Here is a 24500-nt window from a genome sequence, read left to right as displayed (position 1 = left end):
CTTTGACCCGTCCCAAGCTACTGCACATTGCCACGTCATCTGCCTTTGAGATCTACTTGACAATGAACCTTCAGTTGTCTATGCCTCCAGAATTATTTTAAGATTTTCCAAGTAAAATTTTATCACGCAACCGCGTCCAACGTTCTCGACAGTGCTTATCTGAAACATAAATAATACAATAATATGTGTGTTACATTAGGCATGTACACCATCGATATATTCATATATCACACAAGTATTAGACGAAACATCAACAAATTCACATGCAACTGTTTTCATGCTGCCTTACGAAGTAAAAACACTTTTCTATTGTTGCGTGCGCGGTTATTTTTGCGGGAACCTGTTCACCGAGCCGTTGTCTAACAATAAACAATTTCGGCTTTCAGGCGTCATGTCACATTATATTATTAGGTTTATAGTTTTGGTGCGTAGGCTAGTTCATTATTTTCGTGAACCGTATCCGGTCACTTTCATTATATCTATACATATATAGCTTATATACATACTTGTATACACTATATAGGGGGCATATGGTAGCTTAGTTGGTCGACGTACTATGCTACAAGTGGGAAGGTCGCGGGTTCGATTCCCGATGAAATCATTGGATTTCTCAATTGACCTAATTCTCCCAGTCGCACTATGTTCCTGAGGTCGACTCAGCCTCTATCAGAAATGAGTACCGGAAATCTTCTTGGGAGTAAAGGGCGGCCGGCGCGTAAGGCTGACCTCACGGCAATCTGTGAGCCGATTGTCTGGAAAATGTGGGAGCCTCGACGTCTCACAACCGTATGGTCTGTTACAGAGACAGCTTTACCTCTTTCACGTGATTACTGCGGAATTTTATGGGGGAATTCCCATTATTTAGTAAATTTTTGCGCATAGATTGAGACTTTATTAATAATTTTTACGAGTATACAGCACTATTTCATATTCGCATAAAGTGAGACCGCGCTGTATATTCATCTCTATATTTCATAAACCCAATTTATTGGGAGTATACAGTAACACGAAGGGCCGCGCCATAGCTCAAGCGGTTAGTCGTTGGCTTTCCACCGCGGCGGCTCGGGTTCGATCCCGTATCTGGGCAAGTGGGATTTGTGGTGGACAAAGTGGCGCTGGGGCAGGTTTTCTCCGAGTACTTCGGTTTCCCCTGCCAATCTTCATTCCACCAATTACTCCACAGTCACCCTCACCTATCATCTGGGGCTGGTACAATAGGCCAGAAGTGGCCGCAGTACAAGGGACTTAGTCCCACCCCACTAGCAATAAAAAATACAGTAACACGAATATACGTACACACAGAGAAAAAAGAACGTAACTAGAGGATATAGTATGTAGCATTTAACAGGCAACCACCATCTCTAGCTCAAACCACTAACTTTAGAATGGCCGTCCCCGAAAATGCTCACTTAACGAGATCACCAAACGCAAAAATCAAACCCGGTCCTTGGAGTTGGTTACATGAACATGTCCTACTCCAACCGCGTGTTGCCATCTGATGTTTCACTGCAGTCAAGCTGCTAGGAGGGGTGTGGGACTGTTGTGACGATGTTACCGTATTGGCCTCCCACGCAGTAAAGGTAAAATCTAAATGTATGCACCTCGTCACCTTGGGATTGCCTTTCTTGGTCTCTGCAAGAGGCGGCAAGGCAACTGAGTTCCAGCCTCCATCTTGCACGCAGCCTTCGCCTGCTCGTGTCATGACGTCACTCCTCTGCCTCTCTCCGCCGACAATACTTGAGTCCGAGTCAGAACAAGGTGCTAGATGCCAGTGATTTCACCTTAGCTAGCAGCTGAAGGCCTGGAAAGAATTATACCCATAAAGTGTCGAAGTTGTAGTGAACGTCGGTTCCTTCAGGAATCATCCATGACAGTCTTCAAGACTGTGAACATACTGTGAGTGAACCACTGTTCTTCGTTCCGAATAATCGAGCTATAACATCTGTGAAATTTTGGAAAAGGAACATGAACGCGGAGAAGAGCAGAAGCTTATGCGGTGAGTTCTTCCATTTCTCTTAAGCTTTGAACAGTATTTGAGAAGAAAATATGTGGACCGTTGAGAGGAGGATAGGAAAGAATGGTATAGGCCTTTTTATTAGTAGGGTGATCAAATGAAAAAGAATGATTGTATGGGCGAAACGTGTAGCACGCATGCGGTAGACAGAAAAGCATAAAAAGTTTAGTCTTAAACTCTGTAGGAAAGAGATTACCTACGAGACATCTTTGTATTTTACTTATCTGTGGTTTAACGACTGCGAATTGTTCCGAGTTCATAGCGCCGAAAGTTAGGATCGTCAGTGAATAACGAACTGAAAGGTTCTGAAAGTAAGCGGGTAGCAGCATAATTTGGGGTACTAGCCCGGCATTTATCTCGAAGGGATGAAGAAAACAGCCAACCCCATTCCCCCCGTCAATAACCCGATCTCTGGGCCTAGACTAGAACCCAAGATCCCCTGAAAAGGAATCAGAGTGCTAACTCAACAATGACCTCAACTGTATGAAGCTGAGCCATTCTTGGGAAGCTCCCAGTTGTGCAGCTACTCAAGAACTTCCCAACGTTTTATGGAACTAGAAAGTTCATTACCGTGTTCACAAGAGCCCTCCACTGGTCCCTATCCTGAGCCAGATCGGTCCAGTCTATATCTATAGGATCCTTTTTAATATTATCCACCCACCTACTTCATAGCCTGCCTAGTGGTCTCTTTCCATCTGGCTTTCCCACCAATATCTTTTATGCATTCCTCTTCTGGTTCCATTCGCGTCCAAAGAAATGGAATATAAAATTGGGGATTAAACTGGCTCATGGTAGGAACTAGTGGCAGGCTCTTCTGATCACTGTAATGGACATTCAGCTCCAAAAAAAGTCCAATTTCCTGAGCACCTTCTCAAACAAGATGCAGAGTTAGCATTCCCTCTTTCCATTCTGTCTGTGTATGGCTCTACAGCCCTCTGTTGGACCTTGGCCGCTTTTCCAATTTCAACATCCTATACACGGTCAGCAGGACTCCTTGGACAGGGGAACAGCCCGTCGCAAAGCCGCTACCTACACGCAAAACAGCACAGAGTAAAAGCACACAATGCCTCGAGTAGGATTCGAACTCACGATCCCAGCGTCCAAGCGAGCGAAGCCGGTTCATGCCCTAGACCGCGCGGCCGCTGCGATCTGCCGCTTGGTATTTATTTTTTGTAGTTCATTTTACGACTCTGTAAGTAGATCAAGGCTACATTGCGTCGAATCACTGACTGATAGTGAACGAATAATAATTGAAAGGGTTTCGAAAGAAGCAGTTGTTCCAACGGGAAGTAAGGAAAACCACGAAAAATCTCAGTGAGAGTAGTCGTACTCCAGCCGAGACTCGATCCGAGGACATTTCAATACTGTTCAATTCACCCTACCTGCACAAATCATACTTTAGGGGAATACGGATTTACCCTATCAAGAAAATTATACTGTCACGTGTAGAGTGACACGCTGACGCAAATAACGGGTTCTAGTTTGGATGATTGGATTTATTAGCACTTCGGTTACACTCTCTCCCTTAATTGCAATTAATACAGCGCTATCTCTGGTTTACACACTTTCCATTTCACCGTTGCACACGCACTAGGATTCTCAGTTTCCACTTGTCGTCTCCTAGCAACGGATCTCAATACAGAAATTAGCAATTCAAATCAGAACTAAAACTTCTTCTGGACTCGCCCCTCCTGCTTACGGCTGACCCGTAATTGCCCTTGAACTAACTTCGTCACCGCATTCACTTCTAAGCACTGTGCACAGACACCACGGAAAACGCCGTCTCTATTGTAGGCGACATCACCGCTTACGCGGAAATTTGTTTACCAAACCGTTGCTTAGAAACGGGTTGCATAACCCCGTTGTTCCGCCGCTATTCGCCGCGGACGACATAGAAAACACAGCCTCATCTATTGTTGGACCGTGTGTACTGAGCTGTTGCCTGGCAACGCGCTGATCAGATCTGTTACAATATTTTGATGCAATGTCGGGGTGTAACCAGCCGTACATGGATAAACATAGGCGAGCAACAATTACGCACGTGCCCAACAGTCATTCAGGTGGGTTACCGCTTAAGTCAACTTCTTCGGTACGTTGTATCTGGGGAGGGGGGCCCCGTTTCGTATTTCAGCTTCTGAGAACGTATATTGTGACTGAGGTTTTTTCGTGGTTTTTTTCAGTTCATTCCCAAAATGCAGGTATATCACTTCAAGCAAGATCACATCAGCACTTAAGTCATTACTTTCGAAATTTTATTCTAGTCAAAGTTACGCCCACAAGCCGGTGTGACTGGGAAAGCACACGCTGTGTCAAATAAATATGTACATTCCTCGGATCTTACGTTTTAAAGGAAACCCGTGTGATATGTGAGGTTCTCATGGCGCTGAAGCTCATGCTGTCGTGCTGTCGGTCTTCAGGGATATGCCACCGTGCTCTGTGGGCGGTCACAGTCATGGCCGTGGCAACCCGGTACTCCTCCCTTAAGCTAGGACCACTTCTCCCGACGTTCGGCCTAATCTTCTATCCCGAAGTTAGCGGCAGTACATCCTTCCGAAACGTCCGCAACTAACTACCAGAACAAAGTGCGTCTATTCCCAGACGACACTAACCTTGAAATTCCAACATTAGTTTTCCTCGCAATTGGTTCATGGGGAGAATGCTTATTATCATCATCATCATCATTATTATCATCTCTTGTCACAGGTTTATTTCCTGGTATTCCTTTTCTTGAACCAGTGATGCATCTCACCACTCAGGCTTCAAGCTTCGCACTGTAGCACTTTCCGTAGTATGTGTGATGTTCCCAGGATAGCTGTTTTTTGCAGCGAATCTATGGAGTGCTTACCAGGAATTAGTTCCAAATATTTTCTCAACCCTCTCGTGACTGTACCCGTGGCTCCAATAATTACTGGTATCACAAAACATTTCATGTTCCACATTCGCTGAATTTCGATGCTTAAATTTTTATATTTTAATTTCTTCTCTGCTTCTTTTTGTACTACATTCCTGTCCGATGGTACTGATACATCTATAAGTATGCAAGTTTTCTTTTGCTTGTTTTTAATTATTATGTCTGGCCTGTNATTATTATTATTATTATTATTATTATTATTATTATTACTACTACTGGGCTGAGACCAAGTCCCTTGTACTGCGGCCGCTACTGGCCTATTGTACCAGCCCCAGATGATAGGTGAGGGTGATTGTGGAGCATTTGGTGGAATGAAGATTGGCAGGGGAAACCGAAGTACTCGGAGAAAACCTTCCCCGGTGCTACTTTGTCCACCACAAATCCCACATGATCAAACCCGGGCCGCCGCGGTGGGAACTCAGCTACTACCCGTCTGAGCTGTGGCGAGACAGGAGAAACTGACAGACGAACATACAGCAGTCACGCCTTCTCATTTCTAAAACTGCGAACATAGATCAAAATGAATAGAAACGTGCCAATCAGTGTCCGCAGGGTCTTCGCCAGCTCAAACACTGGGATCGCGGGTTCGAATCCCATTCGAGGCATGGATATCTGTCTGCGTTTATTCTGAGTTTGACTTGTCCTATGTAGGTAGAGGACTTGGGACGTGCTGACCCCCATCCAAGGAGTCCTCCAAACTGTCCATTCATTCATTAATAAATTCATCGATCGCTCTACAGCCCCTTGTTGGGCCCCAGCCTCTTCTTCAATTTCGTAATCTTTTTTACACGGTAGGAACCTTGGACGAGTGATCAGCCCGTAGCAAGGCCGCTACCTACACACAGGGCAACACAAACACAGAATAAACGCATACAAACATCCATGCCTTGAGTGGGATTCGAGCCCACGATCCCAGCGTTCGAGCGAGCGAAGACAGTTCATGCCTTGGACCACGCGGCCACTGTGACCGGCATCAACTGTCTGCAAGATCCCGGATTTCAAAATAATTCTGAATGGAACAGGCCAGAGAGCCCAATCCGTCAAGGTAGGATAAAAAAGAGAGAACCTCCCAGTGCTTAATTAATTAAGCATCACGCCATAGCAACTTACGGGGAACTGGAGGTATGTACTTAATCCTACTTGTAAGATTGGAGGCTTTCACGGCGGTGACTATGAAGAATGCCGTCTTTTGGGATGTGTCGCCATGGAGATCTTGTGTGAATCAACGTTTCGGAATAACGTATCGCCTCCATCTTCAGGGTAGAAAAATCCGCGAGCGAGGAACCAGCTTGAGCAGGTGGCTGCAGTCTGCATGAGAGGAACACGCATCATCAAGTGCATCACCAGCCTTTTGTTCACGGGAGGATTGGGGGGGGGGGAGCCAGAATATTTGCCCGCAGACTAAACGTTTACTATATCTATCAAGTTTCTTTTTGTATGAAATGAAATTTCAGCCCTTCTAATATTATAAGAGTAGTTTTGGGAGTAACAAATCGCGTACTTTCCTTTGGTACGACACGGACCGCATAGGAAACTACGCCTCCAGCAGTTATTCGTTGCCGCGGGAACGTATTTACGGAGTTGTTACTTAGCAACGAGAAGAGGCTACTGACACACGCGTCAAACAGTTCTATTCCTGCTTGTATTCGTTGCCGCGGGAACGTGTTCAGTGAGCCTTTGCCTAGCAACGATGGGAGAGATACGCATACAAACACAAACTGATGGCAATGAGTTGTGAAGTACGCTACTGAGACGGGCTCATGCGCCATGACATACATACCAAGTTTCATAAAGATACGTTAGGTTCAGGCATTCAAAAGTTAATAAGGAGAGGATACATAGACATACAGACAGAATGAAGACTGCATAAACCTACTTTCATTTCTTTTTTAAAATGAGGACTGTAGGCAACGTTAAGGACTGTATGAAACGTGTTAATGGAGAACAGTTGCTGCTTCTGTGGATGTTCCCTGAATGCTGTCGTTATATTGGAAAGTCCTTGAAATACCTGAACCAGCGCACCCAAATAACAAGAAAGCGTGACCGCTCTTCTAGCGGTTAAAGTACTTAATGACAACGTATCTGTTCGACGACATTTAACTCTTCTGCATACGAATAACATACTCATCCCTTCTTTATGTGGGTTATGGCTGCGTCACTGTGCCAACGTACAGTGCGATTTCGTACATGCAGGCTGTCGCAGCTGCTCTTTTTGCTGCAATAGCCTTTACTCATCCCTCTACATATATAACAAGAAGTTCGGGGAAGAACTAGTCAACAGTCACAGTGCAAGTTACTTTACGACTGGCGGTTTGCCGCCAAGCCCCTTAAGACCCACGACCAGTATTTTCTTTTAACTGAACACTCCTTACGTAACATCCTCTTTGACGAGAGGATGGGTCTGTCGTTTACAAATGCTGCTGGGTCTAGCCAGCGCAGTCCGCGGGTCCGAGTCCCTCGCGACTCGAGACTTCCCTAACCTGGAGGGCCAGGCCCCCGTATTTATATCCCCCAGGAACAGGATGGCCCAGCTATGCCCACAGGCACTGGGTTCCGTTTTCGTTACCTCCTACGACTCGCAGGGCTACGGCGGACGTATTGGAACCCACCTCCACACGAGGCGGGAAGAAGTCACCTGCTCACCTTTGATGAGTCACAGACCGCAGAGAAAACGACGCCTCCAACAATTCTTCGCTGCCGCGCGAAAGTCTTTACCGAGTTGTCTCGTAACGATAGGGCATTCATGTCCAACTTCAGACAAGTTGTGATCGAGTTTTTAGTGTCAAAACTGCCAGTGATCTACCACCCCCTCCTATCGTCGTACCTCGCTTTAAGCAAACATATTGGTAAAAATAACACGACACATGATGTTTGTTGTAAAAGCAACGCACATTGCAAGTACAGACTCGTTCGTTAGTGAGACTTCGTCCACCAGCTGTTGGAAGTTCATGTGAGTGTTGGGTGAGAGCCAGTTTCGTGCAGTCCTGGAGATGTTCGTCTGTCATGTTGGAACGTTGTTTACTCTTTGTCATTTTTAGGCAAGAAAACGCAGATTCATACGAATACGTTGAACCGAAACGGGAGTGTACAATTTCACTGCTTCTTCTTAAGTTGGGAAATTTGTGTCCAGGCACTAACTTCCAAAACGAGTCTTGAGAGAAATGCCATTTTTAAGGGTTAATATCTCATCTTCAAGAGATGCCTTGCTCAATGGGTAATTTCCTTATAGGCGTATGAGATCGACCAAAAATCGTCCCGCGGTCGACGCGTTGGACATGCCTGCGATAGGGGAATACACAGACACACAGACTGCTCAAAGGGATTTATGAAGTGGGCAATTGAGGTGGGAACAAGTGTCATGTTTCATAAAAATTGGTCCAGGAGCGGGGGTAGCTCAGAGGGTACAGCGAGTGGCTACGGGCTGAACGACCGAGGGGTCGGAGTTCCGAGTCCCGGTAGGGTCAAGAATTTTCTCTTCTCCACGTCAAGACCGGCCCTGGGGTCCACCCAGCCTACTATCTTTCCCCGTGTGTAAAGCGGCCGGGGCGTGAAGCTGACCACTCACCTCCAACTGGTGCGGAAGTCAAGAAAAATGTGGATCTGTACATCCACATCTCCACACGCCTTCATGGCATAGTGCTTAATTAGTTAAGTACAGGGATAACTTTATTTTCTTATGGAATATTACAGAAAGTAAGGGAAATTAATAGTACGAAAGCTCATATAACAAATGACAATTCCTGCTGAATTCTAAGTGGGTTTTGAACATTTGTGACAGAAAGAAAGGAAAGTTATATAAAAGAGGAAATTATATGATTGAGGATTCCAATATCACCCCAAAGCTCTACAGTAGGACTTGCACACCGCTTTAACAGCTGTGGCTACTGTGCACATTGGCAAGAGTAAAATAGAGTATAACTATCCCTGTAACAGTCCACGGAGGTCCACAGGCTTGTGAGATGTCGAGGCTCATACATTTTCTAGACAGTCGACTCACAGATGGCACTGAGGTTGCTAGCCTCACGCGCCGGCAGCCCCTTACCCCTAGGAAGATTCCTGGTGCTCATTTCTGTTAGAGGCCGAGTGGAGCCCAGGCCCATAGTGCGGGTGGAAGGATTAGGTCAACTGAAAATTCCAATGACCTCATCGGGAATCGAACCCACGACCTTCCGGCTTATAATGCCTCAACCAACTAAGCTACAGCATGCCCCCATTGTCAGGAGCACAAAGTGAATTCTATGCCTTTTGGGTGATGTCGGTTACATCTGTAGGAAGCAGGAATTAGAGATACTGCATATTTAAACAAGCTGACAACCCACAATAAACTGATGTTTACCTTTCATACGAAAGTAGGTGTATATCGCTATGTCCATGGCCATCTGTGTCTTCCGAAAACGGCGCGTAACACTTTCACTTCTGTCACAACATGGCGGACAGGAAAACTCGTCGAACCAGGCTGGGCAGCGGAACCAGCTTCCAGTCAGTTGCCTCTGAGAACATATGCTGATGATTTGATTATTTAAAGACACTGTCTCACAGAACTTTGGGTGGGTAGCAGTCCTGCTTCGTGTTCGGAACATCTTTGGTTCAAATCTCGAAGCGGAGACCGGCTACAGTGATTGAGGTCTTTCGTGGGTTTTCTCGTTTACTCCAGGCAAATGTTGGGGAGAATTCATATTCGTCATTCTGTCATCATCCTGTCATTTGATGGCATGTTCTGAGCTACTGACAGTGTCGTTAAATAAATCATAAATAATATCCATCCTACCAACTCTATGGGTCCACAGCCGTTCATTGGACCTTGGCCGCGTTTTCAATTTCCATATCATTGACACAGTCGGCAGGATCCTTGGACGAGGGATCAGCCCGTCGAAAGGCCGCTACCTACACACAGGACAGTACAAAGTGAGAATAAACGCCCACAGACATTCATGCCACAAATGGGATTCGAACCCACAATCCCAGCTTTAGAGCGAGCAAAGACAGTTCATGCCCTAGACCGAGTGGCCACTGCGATCGGCCGCCTAAATAAAACAATGGTAGAATGTTAATTGTATGATTGAGTTAGCAGCGAATGAGATTAAGGAGTGTTCGTGGGTAAGGAAATGGGTAATTCTGTGTAAGGCCCGATCCGAACGCTGACGTGGAATAAATAGGCCCTAACTGTTTCACGACTTAATATTATTGTTTTTTTTATTTGTTTGTTATCCTGTAAGCCAAAGTTGTGAGGTGTAAACGTAAAATTTTTCCTGGGATTAATTAAACACAGCTTCATGACCACGGCACTAGATGAAGGTGAGTGGTCAGATTCACGCCCCTGCCGCTTTACCCCTCCTCCAGGAAACAGCCCCAAGTACTCACTGGGTGGGCTCCAGACCCGGCCTGGTCGCTGTGGAGTAGAGAAAAATCTTTTATCCATGTCGAGAATCGAACCTCGGCATTCCAGCCGGCGGCCAGCCTGTATGCCGACACAATTATCTCAGCTCCATACAAAATAATTATTATTTCATATTTTACTAATATGGGACATGACACTGTGCAGTCTGTAAGCATGTAAAGCTGTCCCTGTAACAGGCCGTGGAGGCCCATCGGGTTGTGAGGCGTCGAGGCTCCCACATTTTCTAGCCGGCCGCCCTTTACAACAAGAATATTCCAAGAATATTCCTGGTACTCATTTCTGTTAGACGCTGAGTCGACCACAGGGCCATAGTGCGGCTGGAAGGTTTATGTCAATTGAAAAAATCCAATGACATCGGGACTTGAACCCGCGAACTTCCGGCTTGTAGCGTAGTGCCTCAACCAACTACGCTACCGCGTACCCCGTGCAGTCTGTATCGATTTAATTTATATGGCTTAGCTTATTGTCACATGCATGTATTTAACTGTCGACCGGGTTTCGATTGGTGAATAGATTTATTGACCAATTGCAGGTCGTAACTACAAATAATTATAACACTATCGCTATTTCCACACTTTATAGTCCACTAGAGCACACAGTCTAATGTTCTCAGTCTGTTACTGGACGTTTCCTGGTAACGGATCCAAATAGTGACTATTCCTCTGCCTTCGGCTCAAGACCTGTCTTCACAGACTCCCGTACGGGGCGAAGCTCAAAGTCAAGGTCACATTGCGACTGACGGTTAGTCAGTCAGTCAGTAATTCTTGGTGTCACTGGGGCTCATGACCAGATATTTATTACTGTTTGAAAGTGACGGTCTTTCTTCTGTGGGGCGCCCTCTCTGACGAGAGGACGGGTCTGTCTTTTGTATATGCTGCTGGCCCATGCCGGCGCAGTCCTTCTCGGATCCGAGTCCCTTGGGACTCGCAACCATACTTTACTGTCTCAGGTTTGAGACTTCCCTTTTCGTCGTCTCCTACGACTCGCAGGGTCACGGTGGAGGTATTCGACCCCGCCTCCACACGGGTTGGGACTAAGCTCTTACCTTGTCACTTGCTTATAACATCTCTTCGCGGACAAAGCAGATCACATAGCTCTTCTATTGTTGCGTTTGTGTCCGTTGCCGCGGGAACGTCTTTACCGAGCCGTTGCCCAGAAACGGCCCTGGTATATCCGCCCATCTCGCAGTCGTTGCATAGCAACGACTCTACACGCAAGAGTATGGTCCACGGGAGTGCTCTTCTAAATATGGAAAAACATGTATTTCCCTCCGATAACACTTCTATCCGAAAACATTTAGCTCTTCAGTAGCTCAATCGGTATAGCAACAGACTACGGATTAGACGGCTGGAGTTGGATTCCGAGAAGGTGCAAAAGATTTCTCTCTACTTCACTGGTACCCACCCAGCCTCCTATCCATTGGGTACTGGTGGGTAAAGCGGCAAGGGCTTGAAGCTGACCACGCACCTCCATCCAGTGCAGAGGTGAAGAATGGTGGAGCTATACCTCCACTCCGCCATATGTTTTTGTGGTATAGTGCTTAACTCTACCTTTACTTTGGACGAAGCAGGCAAAATCAAGAGAACTGGCTTCTCCCTTCCTGTAACAGGGAGGTGGGGAGCCTTCATACGTGTATATGGATGTAAACAATCCTATGAAACGTTTGTTGGTCTTTCCCCTACCGACATCTCACAGCGCCAGTTATCACACGTTTCTGTCGACTGGGTAACATTCTTGTCTTTACTCGGTAATTTTTTTTTACTTCGCTTAGCGGGGGTGGTGTCCAGGTGGGTCCAGTCTGCACGGCGCCCACTGATTGACCTATTGTACCTGCCCCGGGTGATTATGATGATGGAGAATTTTATGGAATGAAGATTGGCAGGGGAAATCGAAGTTCTCGGAGAAAACCCGCCCCAGCGCCACTTTGTCCATCACAAATCCCACTTGATTAGACCCGGGATCGAACCCTGGCTGCCGCGGTGGGAAGCCAGCGACTAATCGTTTGAGCTATGGCGCGGCCCTTTCTTTGCTCGGTATGTCCAGGATTCAAATTAATGTCCGGAGACGGTCCATTTCTAATGAGAGTTTTCATGGTTTCCCTCAGTGCCTCCAGGAAAACGCCAGAATAGTACCTCAAATTGGTCCACCACCGGTGTTTACTATTCAGTGATTATCCTACCATTAGACACAGTCGAAGCTGCTCTTAGCGTTCTCAAATAAAGCACGACAGTGTGTACAATCTACCAGAAATTATTCAGCGGCCGCTGCCTCTCCGCTTCACCGGTTCCGTTCACAGAAGCTGACCGGGCCACTTGAGGATATTCTCTTCCTTTCTTTCCGGGCAGTTGCATCACCTGTCAGCTGAAAGCCAATTACGGTTTCCTTAAGGCACGACTGAAAATGGACTTGAATCTAACGGACTTAGTGTTCACAACCGATTGCTTTGAAAAAAAGGCAAAGCTATCCCTGTAAAGGGCCGTGGAGGCCCATAAGGTTGTAGGACGTCGAAGATTCCAACATTTTCTAGACAATCGGCTCACAGATGGAAGTGAGGTTGTCAGCCTTACGCGTCGGCCGCCCTTTACACACCAGAAAGATTCCTGGTACTCATTTCTGTTAAAGGCTGAGTGAACCCCTCGACCATAGTGCGGCTGGAAGGATTAGGTCAATTACAAAAAAAGAAACAACAACAACCAACGACGTCATTGGGGATGAACCCGCAACCTTCCGGCTTGTAGCATAGTGCCTCAACCAACTACGCTACCGCTTAAAGAACAGTTTTATAAATAGAGTTGTATGTTTCCGGTTTCATTTTACACGGAACGAGAACAGCGCAATCCAAGCGTTCACAGAGTTGTCGCCTAGCAACGCGCCGATATAATCCGCAACTCTCATGGTGCGCGCGTGCCCCGTGGCCTCTGCGGCTCAACAGTTCGTGCATAGAGCTAATACGCCACAATATGTTAGGACATATATTTGCCATAAGATATATATATACCGTCACTCCCATGGAGAGTGCTTATGAAGTAGAGTTTTGGAAACTGCATCTTGTACATTTTTCCAATGCTGGACGTTATGGTCGGTTTGTGAACTCGAGTGGCGGAGCGCATAGCTGTAACACAAAATGCCTAACTTATGGTCCATAATAAAACATCTGAGTTTGTGAAAGCGGTGATAATTCACATTGTCAAGGAGTCTGTGGTTACAGGAGGGGTTTGGATTGGCGACTCGATTTACTGACCACTTATACATTGATGACTAGTGACTGCACTTTACAGGTCACTGACGTACACACACACACACACACACACACACACACACAGACACACAGACTAGTGTCCTCAGTCTATTACAGTCTCCACTAGCCGTTTCCTGGGAAGGGATTTTAACACAGGAACTATAACAGTATCACTGAATTACACATTCCAGATATCATACACAAAGAGCCGCACACTTGTCAACTCAATTATAGCGCCATCTCTTCTCAGCCTCCCTTGTAGAGCTCGACTCACTCACCAGCCAGCTACTTCACTGAACTGAACTGAACTCAGCCTCGGGGCGAACCCAACAGAAATCACCCTCCTTTCGTTTCTAACTGTATTGTTGTGTTCGTCTCGTTCCCGCGGGAAGGTGTTTACCGAACAGTTACCAAGCAACGCACGTTCCTTCTCGCGATGGTTGCATAGCAACGGTACTACACGTTACAATCTCATGGTCTTTGGTGGAGCCTGGTAGGTGCGTACTAAAATTTCGGAGGGACACATTCATCTCGCTTCAATATACACGTCTACGTCCTACCCTGAAAACGGAGGCAGTGTATTCCTCCGGTACATCAAACTCCAACTGGCCTACACCGTCTCGTACCCCAGAAGACCCAAACTGGATGTTTGTGCGGTGCACTTAATGCACCCCCATTCCATGTTGTAGGTAGAAAAGGGGCTCTGATCCGAAATGTTTCGCAATATATCGATGTGCTCTTCGTCAGTTTCCAAAGCTAGTCGTGCTGGGAAGAAAGTCAGTCGACCGTAGTCACTTGTGAAAGTATTGACCCAAATACAGAGGTTAGTGTAGCTTACGGACACTTCACTGATCGAATGTCACTTTCAAGTTGTGCAACTTCCGTTGGATTAGTTCATAACGGATTCAAAGCAACAAAGTAATCAACGAATTTAAAAATAATTTGTACAAGACGATAACAGAAGTCTTTAGGAAATGTTGCCAAGCTCATATATTTTAGGCATGACACTAACAAGTCAAAGTAACTCATGAGGAACTTATGAACAGATTACGTTGGGCGCAAGTTTCCTGATGTTCACTTCGTAATATTCTGTCTTCCTCTCTGCTACCTGAAAACGTGAACCATAATTTTATCCGTTGTTTCGAGTGGGTGTGAAATTTATCTCCTGAATAACATACGTGATAATATTTGGGTCTAAGAGAGAGAAAATAACAGGAAATTGAAATAAATTACAATGAGGAGCTTCATAACCTGTACATCTGGCCAAATAGTATTGTGACATGATGCCTGGAAGCAGGAAGAGCGCATCCAGAGTAGGCGTTCATTGTTACGCAACGAGACGGTAAACAGGTTCCCGCGGCAACGAATACGTAAGCAACAATCGAAATACTGTTTAGCTATAACGATGAAAACTGTTTTCTGTGGATCCGCCCCGGGCTTATATAACGAGTATCCAGTCGTAAAGTGACTTTGGCTTTGATGAAATATTATCCTTGGTAGTACAGTGGTTAGTAACCGAGTGCCTGGGGATACAACTGGGCCACCCTGTCCCTGGGGGATATAAATACGGTGACCAGGCCCTCCAGGTTGAGGGAGTCTCGAATCTGAGACAGTAAAGTGTGGTCATGAGTCCAGTCGGACACGGACCCGAGAGTGACTGCGCTGGCTAGGACCAGCAGCGATTGTAAACAACAGACTCATCTCCCATCATAGAGAATGTTACGTTAGGACCATACCCGCAAGTGTTCAGTTGAAAAAAGAATACTGGTCGTGGGTCTTACGGGGCTCGACGCTAAGACGAACTGTCGAAAAAACCGCCAGTTGTAGAGTAACTCTGACTCTGGCTCTAAAATATTAATTGAGGGAATCTCTTCAGTCGCCAGTCGAAGAAGATTGAAAAGATACGGCAAAACTTTATGTGTGCTGTAGCTGCAGTGAGACCGTTATAAATCCGTTGCCAGGATACAACCATGAAGACTGAGAAGACTTAGCGTGTCCTAGTGAGTTGTAGTGTGGAATTCAGGAAAATGGTATTATAATTACTTTTAGTTATTATCTGAATGTATTAGAAGTCAATAAATCCATCCAATCCAAACACCGTCTAATTGTCACACACACCCCAAATACGTGACCGTTTTAAGATAATTCCGTCTGGAAAAATCAGATGAACAGGGAATGTAGCGCGCATAGGCGAGAAATATCTTTTATTTTATTTTTGTCTTCTATTTTATACTTAATTATAACACCAATTTGAGGCAAATTTTTCTGTTGATATATAAAATGTCACGTTGCACAGTATGGATCCATATCGGTGCTTCAGTGAATAAACGTATCCCTATAATATAACTGCCTGATGATGGTCTTCTAGGCTCGAAACATGTAGCAGAAATAAAAGGTCTAATTGTAAAACATTAAAAGCGAGTATATTTGTTGTGTGAGACGGTTAACCTAATTACTATAATGAGAAATAGGCAGTCTTTGTTGGGAAACGTGCCGAACAAGACTACCTCAAAGACTTAAACGTAGATGAAAGAAAAATAATCAAACGGATCTTAAATGGATTAGAAGGACGTGGACCGGATGATCCACCTGGTTCAGGATAGGGACAAGTGGCGCGCTCTTGTGAACACTGCAAGCATTAGCATTAAACGTTAGGAATTTCTTGACGTGCTGAACAGCTACTGACTTCTCAAGAACTACTCTGTTCAGTCAATTAATTTTAATCAGCTTGTAGCATTAATTAATACAGGTATATCTTTTCTTAATTAAGTACCGTGCCATGAACACACATGGTGAGTGGAGGTATAACTGCTCTCGTTCCTAATCTGGGATCTCCTCTTAGGCTGGAGACTGCATGGAATCCAGAACCGGTCTAGATGTGGAAAAAACCGCGTACTTGACTTTGATACTACACGGACCGCATATAAAACGATGCGTCCAACATTTATTCTATTGTCATGTGTGTATGCTTTGTCGCGGTAACGTTTTTACCGAGCAGTTGCCTAGCAACGATAGGGGGAATACATATAGGGTCAAAGACTGAAGGAAGGGGTTTACGAAGCACGCCGTTGAGATGAGCTCAGATATCATGATATAGATACCAAGTTCCATAAAAATTGGTTCAGCTACTCAAAAGTTGATAGGGGGGATACACACAAAGATCGCAAAAGCCAACTTTTTTTTCTCCCCAAAATGAGGGAAGTAGGCTAAAAATTTCTTGCCCCTGGCGGAAATGGATTCCTGATTCCTCGGTCGTCCAGCCCATTGTCTGTTTACTGTACAGACCGAAATATTCCAGCTACTCGTATATTTATTAATATTTTTTTTCAAAAGAAGGGAATTTCCGTTTTCCCCTAAAAACCGGGATATTTGGTAAAAGAACGGGACATGATTAACGGATATTCCCTCACAATACTGTACTTCTGTTTTGCCATCACTATATGGATGAAAACCGATAAATTCTCAGATTCTCCCAAAGATTTCAGAAAATGATACCAGCGGAACTTCCGTTATGGAAGCAAATGAAATTACTACCAACATAAATGGAAAGAAAAACATATTGCCAACAGAAAAACCAGTAATTTGTGAAATTGTGTTTTTGTGGATTAGCCACAGGGAGTGTTAACATCGTTATAGAAATGCCAGTTGCAGAAAATAGCATCCGTTACCGAGCGGGTATCGATAGAAATTAATGTTACAGTAGGGCACATAAAAATCGGGACACGGGGCAATCCCGGGGGAAAAACGGGACGAATGGCAACTCCACATCATTATTAACAGAAACAAATGAACAATATGAAAGTGCGGGGCTCAGGAAACATGTCTTAAAAATATTTGGTTCTTTTGTAAGAACTTCTCCTTCGTGTAATGCACCCGTTTACATACATGAGACTCTGAAAACCGAACCATGACAATGTCAAACCTACTGCATAACAAATGCAACCAAAAATGGTTAAGTTGATATTTCGTTGTTGTTGTCCTTACGCACCGGCCTCACTTTTACCCCAGGGCCATAGTGCGGCTGGAAGGATTAGGTCGATTGAAAAATTCAGTTACCTCATCGGAACTCGAACCCGCTACCTCCCGGCTTGTAACGCAGTACCTCAACCAACTACGCTACCGCGTACCCCTCTCATATGCAAATATTCTCTTACTGATTTGGGTCTATGTTCTAATACCCTTGTCGTGCAAGAAATTTAACTCCATCCCCCCCCCCCTTGAATTACGGTTCCAACAGCCGCTTGAATTTACAGGAACGTAATCCCCGCAAATATATAGGTCAACTGTAATACATAAACTACCTATATCCGTTTCTTAGCTTAGAGAAGATCTCGCAATTCAATGCATCCGTGATATTATGACAGAACAGGTAAACACGTTCCCAAATGTTCAAGAATAGGCGCCCATTACTAGGAAACGGTTCGAGTACTATGATTTACTGCATGCAGTGAAACTTCAGGTGTTGAAAGTCGATTTCCACGGCAACGAATCGTTAAAAGCGCAGCAACGGAGGAACGCGGTAAGATTAACTGCTGGGAACAGTGTCACATATTCGGTCGGCTGAAATATAAGTCAGAAGTGAAGTCTGGAGTAAGAGAGAGAGTGAAAACCGGGGCTCGACACCAAGACAGACAGACTGACTGACCGTCAGTGGCGATGTGACAAACAAGAAACGTGAAGTATGGTCAACCCGTGTGGAGGCGGGGTCGAATACCTCCACCGTGAACCTGCGAATCGTCGCCAAACTGGAAGGCTGCCGAAGAGAGATTCGGGCCAACCGAGAAGCGAGGAAGACCACGGATTTGAAGGCAAACCTGAGGAAATGGAGTCCGAGGCGGAGCATCGGGAATCCCCTAAGGAACGTGCTGCAGTGAAACCTGTCGGAGGATTGAGGAAGCGGCACACAGGCCAAAATCTAGCTGCAGGGCGCTGCAGAAAGCCAAAGGAACTGACCCGAGTAGATTGTGGATCCCGGAGAAAGTTGGCTGCCGCCTGCAGGAAGGAGTCCCGCAGTTCGAAAGTGGCATGGCGTATGGGATACATCGTCAGGAAGAACCAGACTGGGAACACCGTTGCAAGAGGAGCCCTGAGAGGACAGGCGTTTGGGAAAAGACGTCGGGTGGATCCGGAATGCAACACTGGTGTGGGAGATCTAGGAACAAGACGACGGCTGCATCTTAAGATCGAGAGGATAGCAGATGGAAGAATTTCCGGAAAGACCTACAGGCTGGAAATCGTGAAGCGAATAGCCGGATCTTCTATCGGGTTACAAAAGATGAGGGACTGGACATTGTGGAAGGCTCGAACCCCCAGAAACGGAAAAAGATACTGCAGATAGAACAGGAGTCGGTAATGTAAAAGCACCGGTCCCCACCAAGAGAGAGAAAACTTTAGATGAAGATGATGAACCTGAAATGACCGAAACTTAGCAGATGCTGCTCGAGACGAGTGTACTTAAAGAGGGAGCAGGGGTAGCGGTTGGAGAGTGGTCACCGCAACCCCGAAAAAAACCAAGAAGAGGAAACACCGAGACAGGAAAAGAAGACATCACGAGCACAACCCTAAGAAAAGAAGGAACAGTGACACACCGTTAGGCTATTCGGGACGAACAGCCTTAAGGAGGGAGAAATGTGACAGATTGGGCCGTTTCTAGGAAAGGAATTGAGTCCAAACTTTTTTTAGGGATTTCAGAATAAAATAACGGACAACCTGTACAATATTTTTGCCGTTCATAAGTACCTCCTCTACATCCATAAACTCCGGCCAGCTCAAGCTTACCACTCTTTCAGAAGTCCGGCATTTAAAGGTTATGAAACTCCCGAGCAAATACAGGTAATTTAAGTTCAGGACACGTCTATTGAATGTTGTTACGGTTCCGTCAACTTTCTAACATCTGAAAAAATGTTGACTGTCTGAGAATTTTAGCTGTATCGATTTTCCTGTTCGTGACGCACTCTCACTTTATTGCAAAGCCCCATTTCTCATTGGTCTTCAGAATATGGTTCGATGGATCGACATATCACTAGCCTAGGTTCTGGCCGCCCACACCTTTAAGGTAAGCTCATGGGCGAGCATAAAACTAGTAGTGTTCTAGATCGTTCTAGATTGGGAGCAAAGAAAGATGGCGGTGAAGTAAGGGGCCAGTGATTTTAGAAAGTGTAATAAAAGATGTACAGAGGACACTTCTACAATATTTTGGTCTATAATTAGTCCTAGCAGGACACTTTATCTGTCGCTTCCCCCTGACTCCAAATGCAAAACTAATTTCAGCTATTTAGAATAGGATCAAAAGATGTTTAGAAGTAAGAGCCATTGTTTCAGCCGGTATTACACGTCGACCTCTGCCAACATTAGCACCTCTAGATTATTATTATTATTAACAAACACAGAACTAATTGAATTAATGCTGATTCTGACACCGGTTTGTCACGTGTTTACGGTCGTGACTATAGACGAAGTTTGGGTTGAACTGTTACTGACACACTTGGACACACCACTCAGAATAGCACACAACCACAGCTCTATCGCTAATCTCCATACATTACAAATCACCACCGTTAATATAATCACAAGCGAAAGGACAAAAGAAAGTTCAGATAAACAAAGAAAACACGAAGTTCTGTGAAAAAGTAACCGCCTACTTTCTTTTTACTGTAACTTTATTATCTGGTACGGTAAGTAGAAAGAAAACTTAATCTGAATGCGCAATGAAGACAATAAATCGATACAGTTTTGGAGGCTGCATTGTTGGTATTACTGCTTGGGGTGATTTATGAGGTAAACTGTTGAGATGGCCCCAGGTGCCATGATCTATGTACTTTTTTTTTCGTTAAGGAAGGGGGGTGGAGTCCAGCTGGGTCCACTCGGCACGTCGGCCACTGATTGGCCTATTATACCTTCCCCGGGTGACTATGATGGAGAATTTGGTGGAATGAAGATTGGCAAGGGAAACCGAAGTACTCGGAGGAAACCTGCCCCAGCGCCACTTTGTCCATCACAAATCACACGGGACCAGACCCAGGCTCGACCCTGGGCCGCCGCGGTGGGAAGCCAGCGACTAACCGCTTGAGCTATGGCGCGGCCTATATTCGTAAGTAACGGCGACTCTGAGTGACGTCAAATATCATGAGGAATGGGCCATTTTAGCGAGAAATTTAGGTGGAAAATTCCTTTGAACCAGAACTTTATCAAAAGTGAAATGTTTACAGTGCATTATGCCGCAAGAAGCCCTGAAAGTGTGCAGCAGCAGGTTGAGTACACGACGAAGCACGTCCGTAAAGAATGCCTGCAGCATCATTGGTTAAATTTCGGCAGTGATGTTGGATATATTGGTTCTCAGTTTATCCAGACTGTGTGGGCACTGCGGTCTTTAAAAGCTCTGTTTGCTACCAGCTTGCATGCTGATTTCTTGCTCGTCTTAATTCCTCGACCCCGCAGATTGAGGAGACATGTTCCTCCGAAACGTCGGTTGACTTTCAACGGAATACACTGCGTTATACGAGTATATCAGAAGACAGAACTCGAGGTGGGAATTGTTTACTTCGAGGTTCCGTCAGATTCTTCCCTTTTATTGCGTCCGATATCCCTCAGAAGGTTATGAAGAGTACACGGATAAAATAATCCTTCCAGCCGCACTATGGCCATGGGTTCGACTCAGCCTCTAACAGAAATGAATACCAGGAACCTTCCTGGGAGTAAAGGAGGGCCGGCTGGCGCATCAGACTTACATCCTCACCGCCATCTGTGAGGCAATTGTCTAGAAAGTATGGAAGCCTCGACGTCTCACTACCATATGGGCCTTCACGGCCTGTTACAGAGATAGCGTTACTTTACTTTTTTACTTAATTAATTAAGCACTGTGTTAGGAAGACGTATGGAAGAGTGAATGTATGTATCCACGTATTCTTCACCTCGACGCTTGTTGGAAAGTGGTCAGCTTCACACCCCGGCCGTCTTACTCCCGGTACCCATCGGGCAGGAGGCTGGATGGACCTCAAAATCGATCTGCAAAGACGTGAAGAGCAAAAAAATCTTGCCCCTGCCGGGACTCGAATTCCGACACCTCGGCCATCCAATTGAAATATATAAGGAAGTATACTCCCCTGTCTGCGAAACTTCGTCCATCTCCTGTGAGAAATAACGAAATTGCTTAGCGATGTAAATAGCTCAGACAATATAGCGTAGAAGGACAAGATGAGTGAACACTGAGCTGGAAAGGAAGTGATCGTGCCCGAATTTGAGGCAGTATGTCGGTATTTGAGTGACGAGGGTGAAGGTAACGACAAGGAACCTCATTCAAGAGGGCCTGTTTCAGGGCGAAAATTCGAACGGCGGACCTCTCGAGTACGAACCAGTAGCACTAGGCAGTGGATAGCAACTGCCGACACGTTAGAACAGTTTGGGGCCATTCCAGTTTTCATATTGACCGAAATATGAACGAGCCGTCAGATTACGCTGAAGCAGCCAAGCGAGTGTATTACAATATGTAACATCTGCTTTAACATTAAGATAGTCTGAATTCATTCCCAGCATTGATCTCTCTGTCTGTACAATGGGGACCGTTTCCTGTGCGGTACGAACTGGATTCTTGTACATTTCATAACAAATCTATTCTTGGGTTGTTACTTTGCATGGTTGTTACCGAAGTTGCTGATGTTTCGGACGTACATTCTGCCTCCAGCTTCAGTCTGGAAGTTTGTAGGTTGGTGATTTCTAAGTCACCAACCTACAAACAACTATATATATATATATATAGAGAGAGAGAGAGAGAGAGATGTGTAAGTTGGTGAGTTTCTGTACACAGTAACTCGCCAAACTAACGTCTCGTCCATGAAGATGGAGGCAGTATGTACTTCCGAATCTACCTCCATGTTTAAACTATCAGTCCTCTAATCATGTTTTTTTCTTTGCTTGCAGCATCGAACGAATATCCTGCTCCTCCGACAACATTCATTTAACGTCGACGCTGTCTGTTCACGTTCGGCAACAGCCCAAGTCTTGCTAGCAGCAGGATGGCAAGGAAGGTTAACAAAAACCATTACGTGGCTAGCTCACCAACAGAGTCCGTGTCTCCGATCCACGTTCCCAGGGGCGTGGCAAGCACAACCAGGTAACCATCCATTTCCGTATTACGTACTACATATCTCTGCACACAGTGCAATCGTAATGGTGCTGCGTGAGATTACAGTAGGTGGTACTAATAATATAAAGTCCCTGTGCTTAATTAATTAAGCAACACGTCATGGAGATATACAGGGGAGTGGAGGTATAGCTCCACCATTCTTCACCTCGGTAGTAGAAGGATGTGAGTGGTTAGCTTCACGCGCTGTCCTCTTTACATCCTCGGGAAAGAGCCCAGTGATTAATGGATAACAGCCTGGATTGGCACCAGAGCCAGTCTGGACACTCTGCGGAAGAGAATAATCTTTTGTCCAGCCGGGAACCTAAATCCCCACTGCCCAGCTAGTAGCCAGTCACTATACCGACTGATCCCGCCGGTAACTGAATCTGACAGGTCATTTCCATGACAAATGACTAATAAATGAACTTCTGCTTCACACACCCGCCGCTCTGCCACCGGTACCCATTGGATAGGAGGCCGGTGGCCCCTCCAGAGCAAGTCTGGACGACGTAGAGAAGACAAAGATCTTACCTCTACCGGGATTCAAACTTTGACCCCTTGGCCTTCCAGCTCGCAGCCAGTCGCCATACCGGCTCATGGCGGAACCACCTACAGGCAGAATTAGTACTACCTGCAACCAGGAGAGTTCATAGCTCTGTCAGCGCACTGTGTTACCATAATCTCAAACAGCATCGTTATGGTTTTGTTGTATAGCGAGATTTATTTAACGAAACTGTCAGTATCTCAGGCCACATAGCGTCGAATGGTTGGACTTTCGATAATAACGAATTGAAAAGGATGTGGACGGAAGCAGTCATAGCCTAATTGATGGTAGTATTTGGAAATTTGCCTGGGGATTAGAAAAATAGTGAAGTACCTGTCAGTACAGCAAGTCTCAGCCAAGATGCGCCAACTTGCTCCTGGCACTGATGTTCCTTATGTTTAACAGGGCGTACTCGACGGATGGGGAAGAGAGTCAGCGGGCGCCATCAGATCGGACCCTGTCCGAGTATATGGTTGGCAACGAGCGCGCTGCAGCTACTGAGGCAGCGCCTGGCGAGCGGAACCATCGCAAAGACCGACACAGGAACGGGCGCAGCAAGAGCAGGGACAATCACTATGACAACGAAGGGTCGGACATCTACGTCACGAGTGCTGCTTACAAAGCTCCGTCAGAACTCAGGTGAGGCACCAACACTTCACTCCTTGGACGGGGGATCAGCCCGTCGAGAGGCCGCTACCTATATACAGGGCAACACAAACACACAGACACACAGAACTCACTATCCCTCCGTTCGAGCGAGCGAAGACAGTTCATGCGTTAGACCGCTTGGCCACTGTGATCGGCAATTATTTTACTTAAAAAACCTCCCTACTTTTAGTCCGCAAGGGAATTACCGACCAAGCAACCGCCGCTTGTTGGCGCAGTGCGAACTTTAGCGGATAGAGGGTGTCGCGTGATCAGCGCAACGAATCCCCACGACCGTTAATTTCGATTTTCTAGACCGGAGTCGCATGAGGCTGAGTGGACCCCGTTCCAGACCCACTACTACTCAAAAAATCTGGTAGTGCCAGGAATCGAAACCGGACCTCTGACCACTAGAACACAGAGGCGTTTCCTCCCAGAAAAAATGAATTCCAGTGAAATATGACTTGTGTTAATGGATCTGCCTCTATGGGCGGTGAGAGATGTAAGCTGGTTGCCCCTGGAGCCTGGCGCGTAGTCTTAACTTACGCGGATTCTGGTCGTTGTTTGCATATGAAATGTATAAAGGGCAGTCAAATTGAAACGTGTCACCACTGTTGCTGCATATTCAC

At 45.8% G+C, this 24500-nt stretch overlaps 1 protein-coding gene across 1 annotated transcript; it reads left to right on the top strand.

Moving 5' to 3' along the window:
- Window positions 1-1664: 1664 nt before the first annotated feature.
- Window positions 1665-23931, top strand: LOC111866747. The gene is made up of 3 exons (XM_023855972.2): window positions 1665-1996; window positions 22478-22670; window positions 23632-23931. Exons 2-3 carry the CDS (start codon window positions 22573-22575, stop codon window positions 23867-23869), a joined length of 336 nt encoding a protein of 111 aa, XP_023711740.1. The 5' UTR covers window positions 1665-1996; window positions 22478-22572; the 3' UTR covers window positions 23870-23931.
- Window positions 23932-24500: the final 569 nt, after the last annotated feature.

Source organism: Cryptotermes secundus, unplaced genomic scaffold (genome assembly GCF_002891405.2).
Source record: "Cryptotermes secundus unplaced genomic scaffold, Csec_1.0 scaffold213, whole genome shotgun sequence".
NCBI lineage: Eukaryota > Metazoa > Arthropoda > Insecta > Blattodea > Kalotermitidae > Cryptotermes > Cryptotermes secundus.
This window is presented reverse-complemented; position numbering and strand designations above follow the sequence as displayed.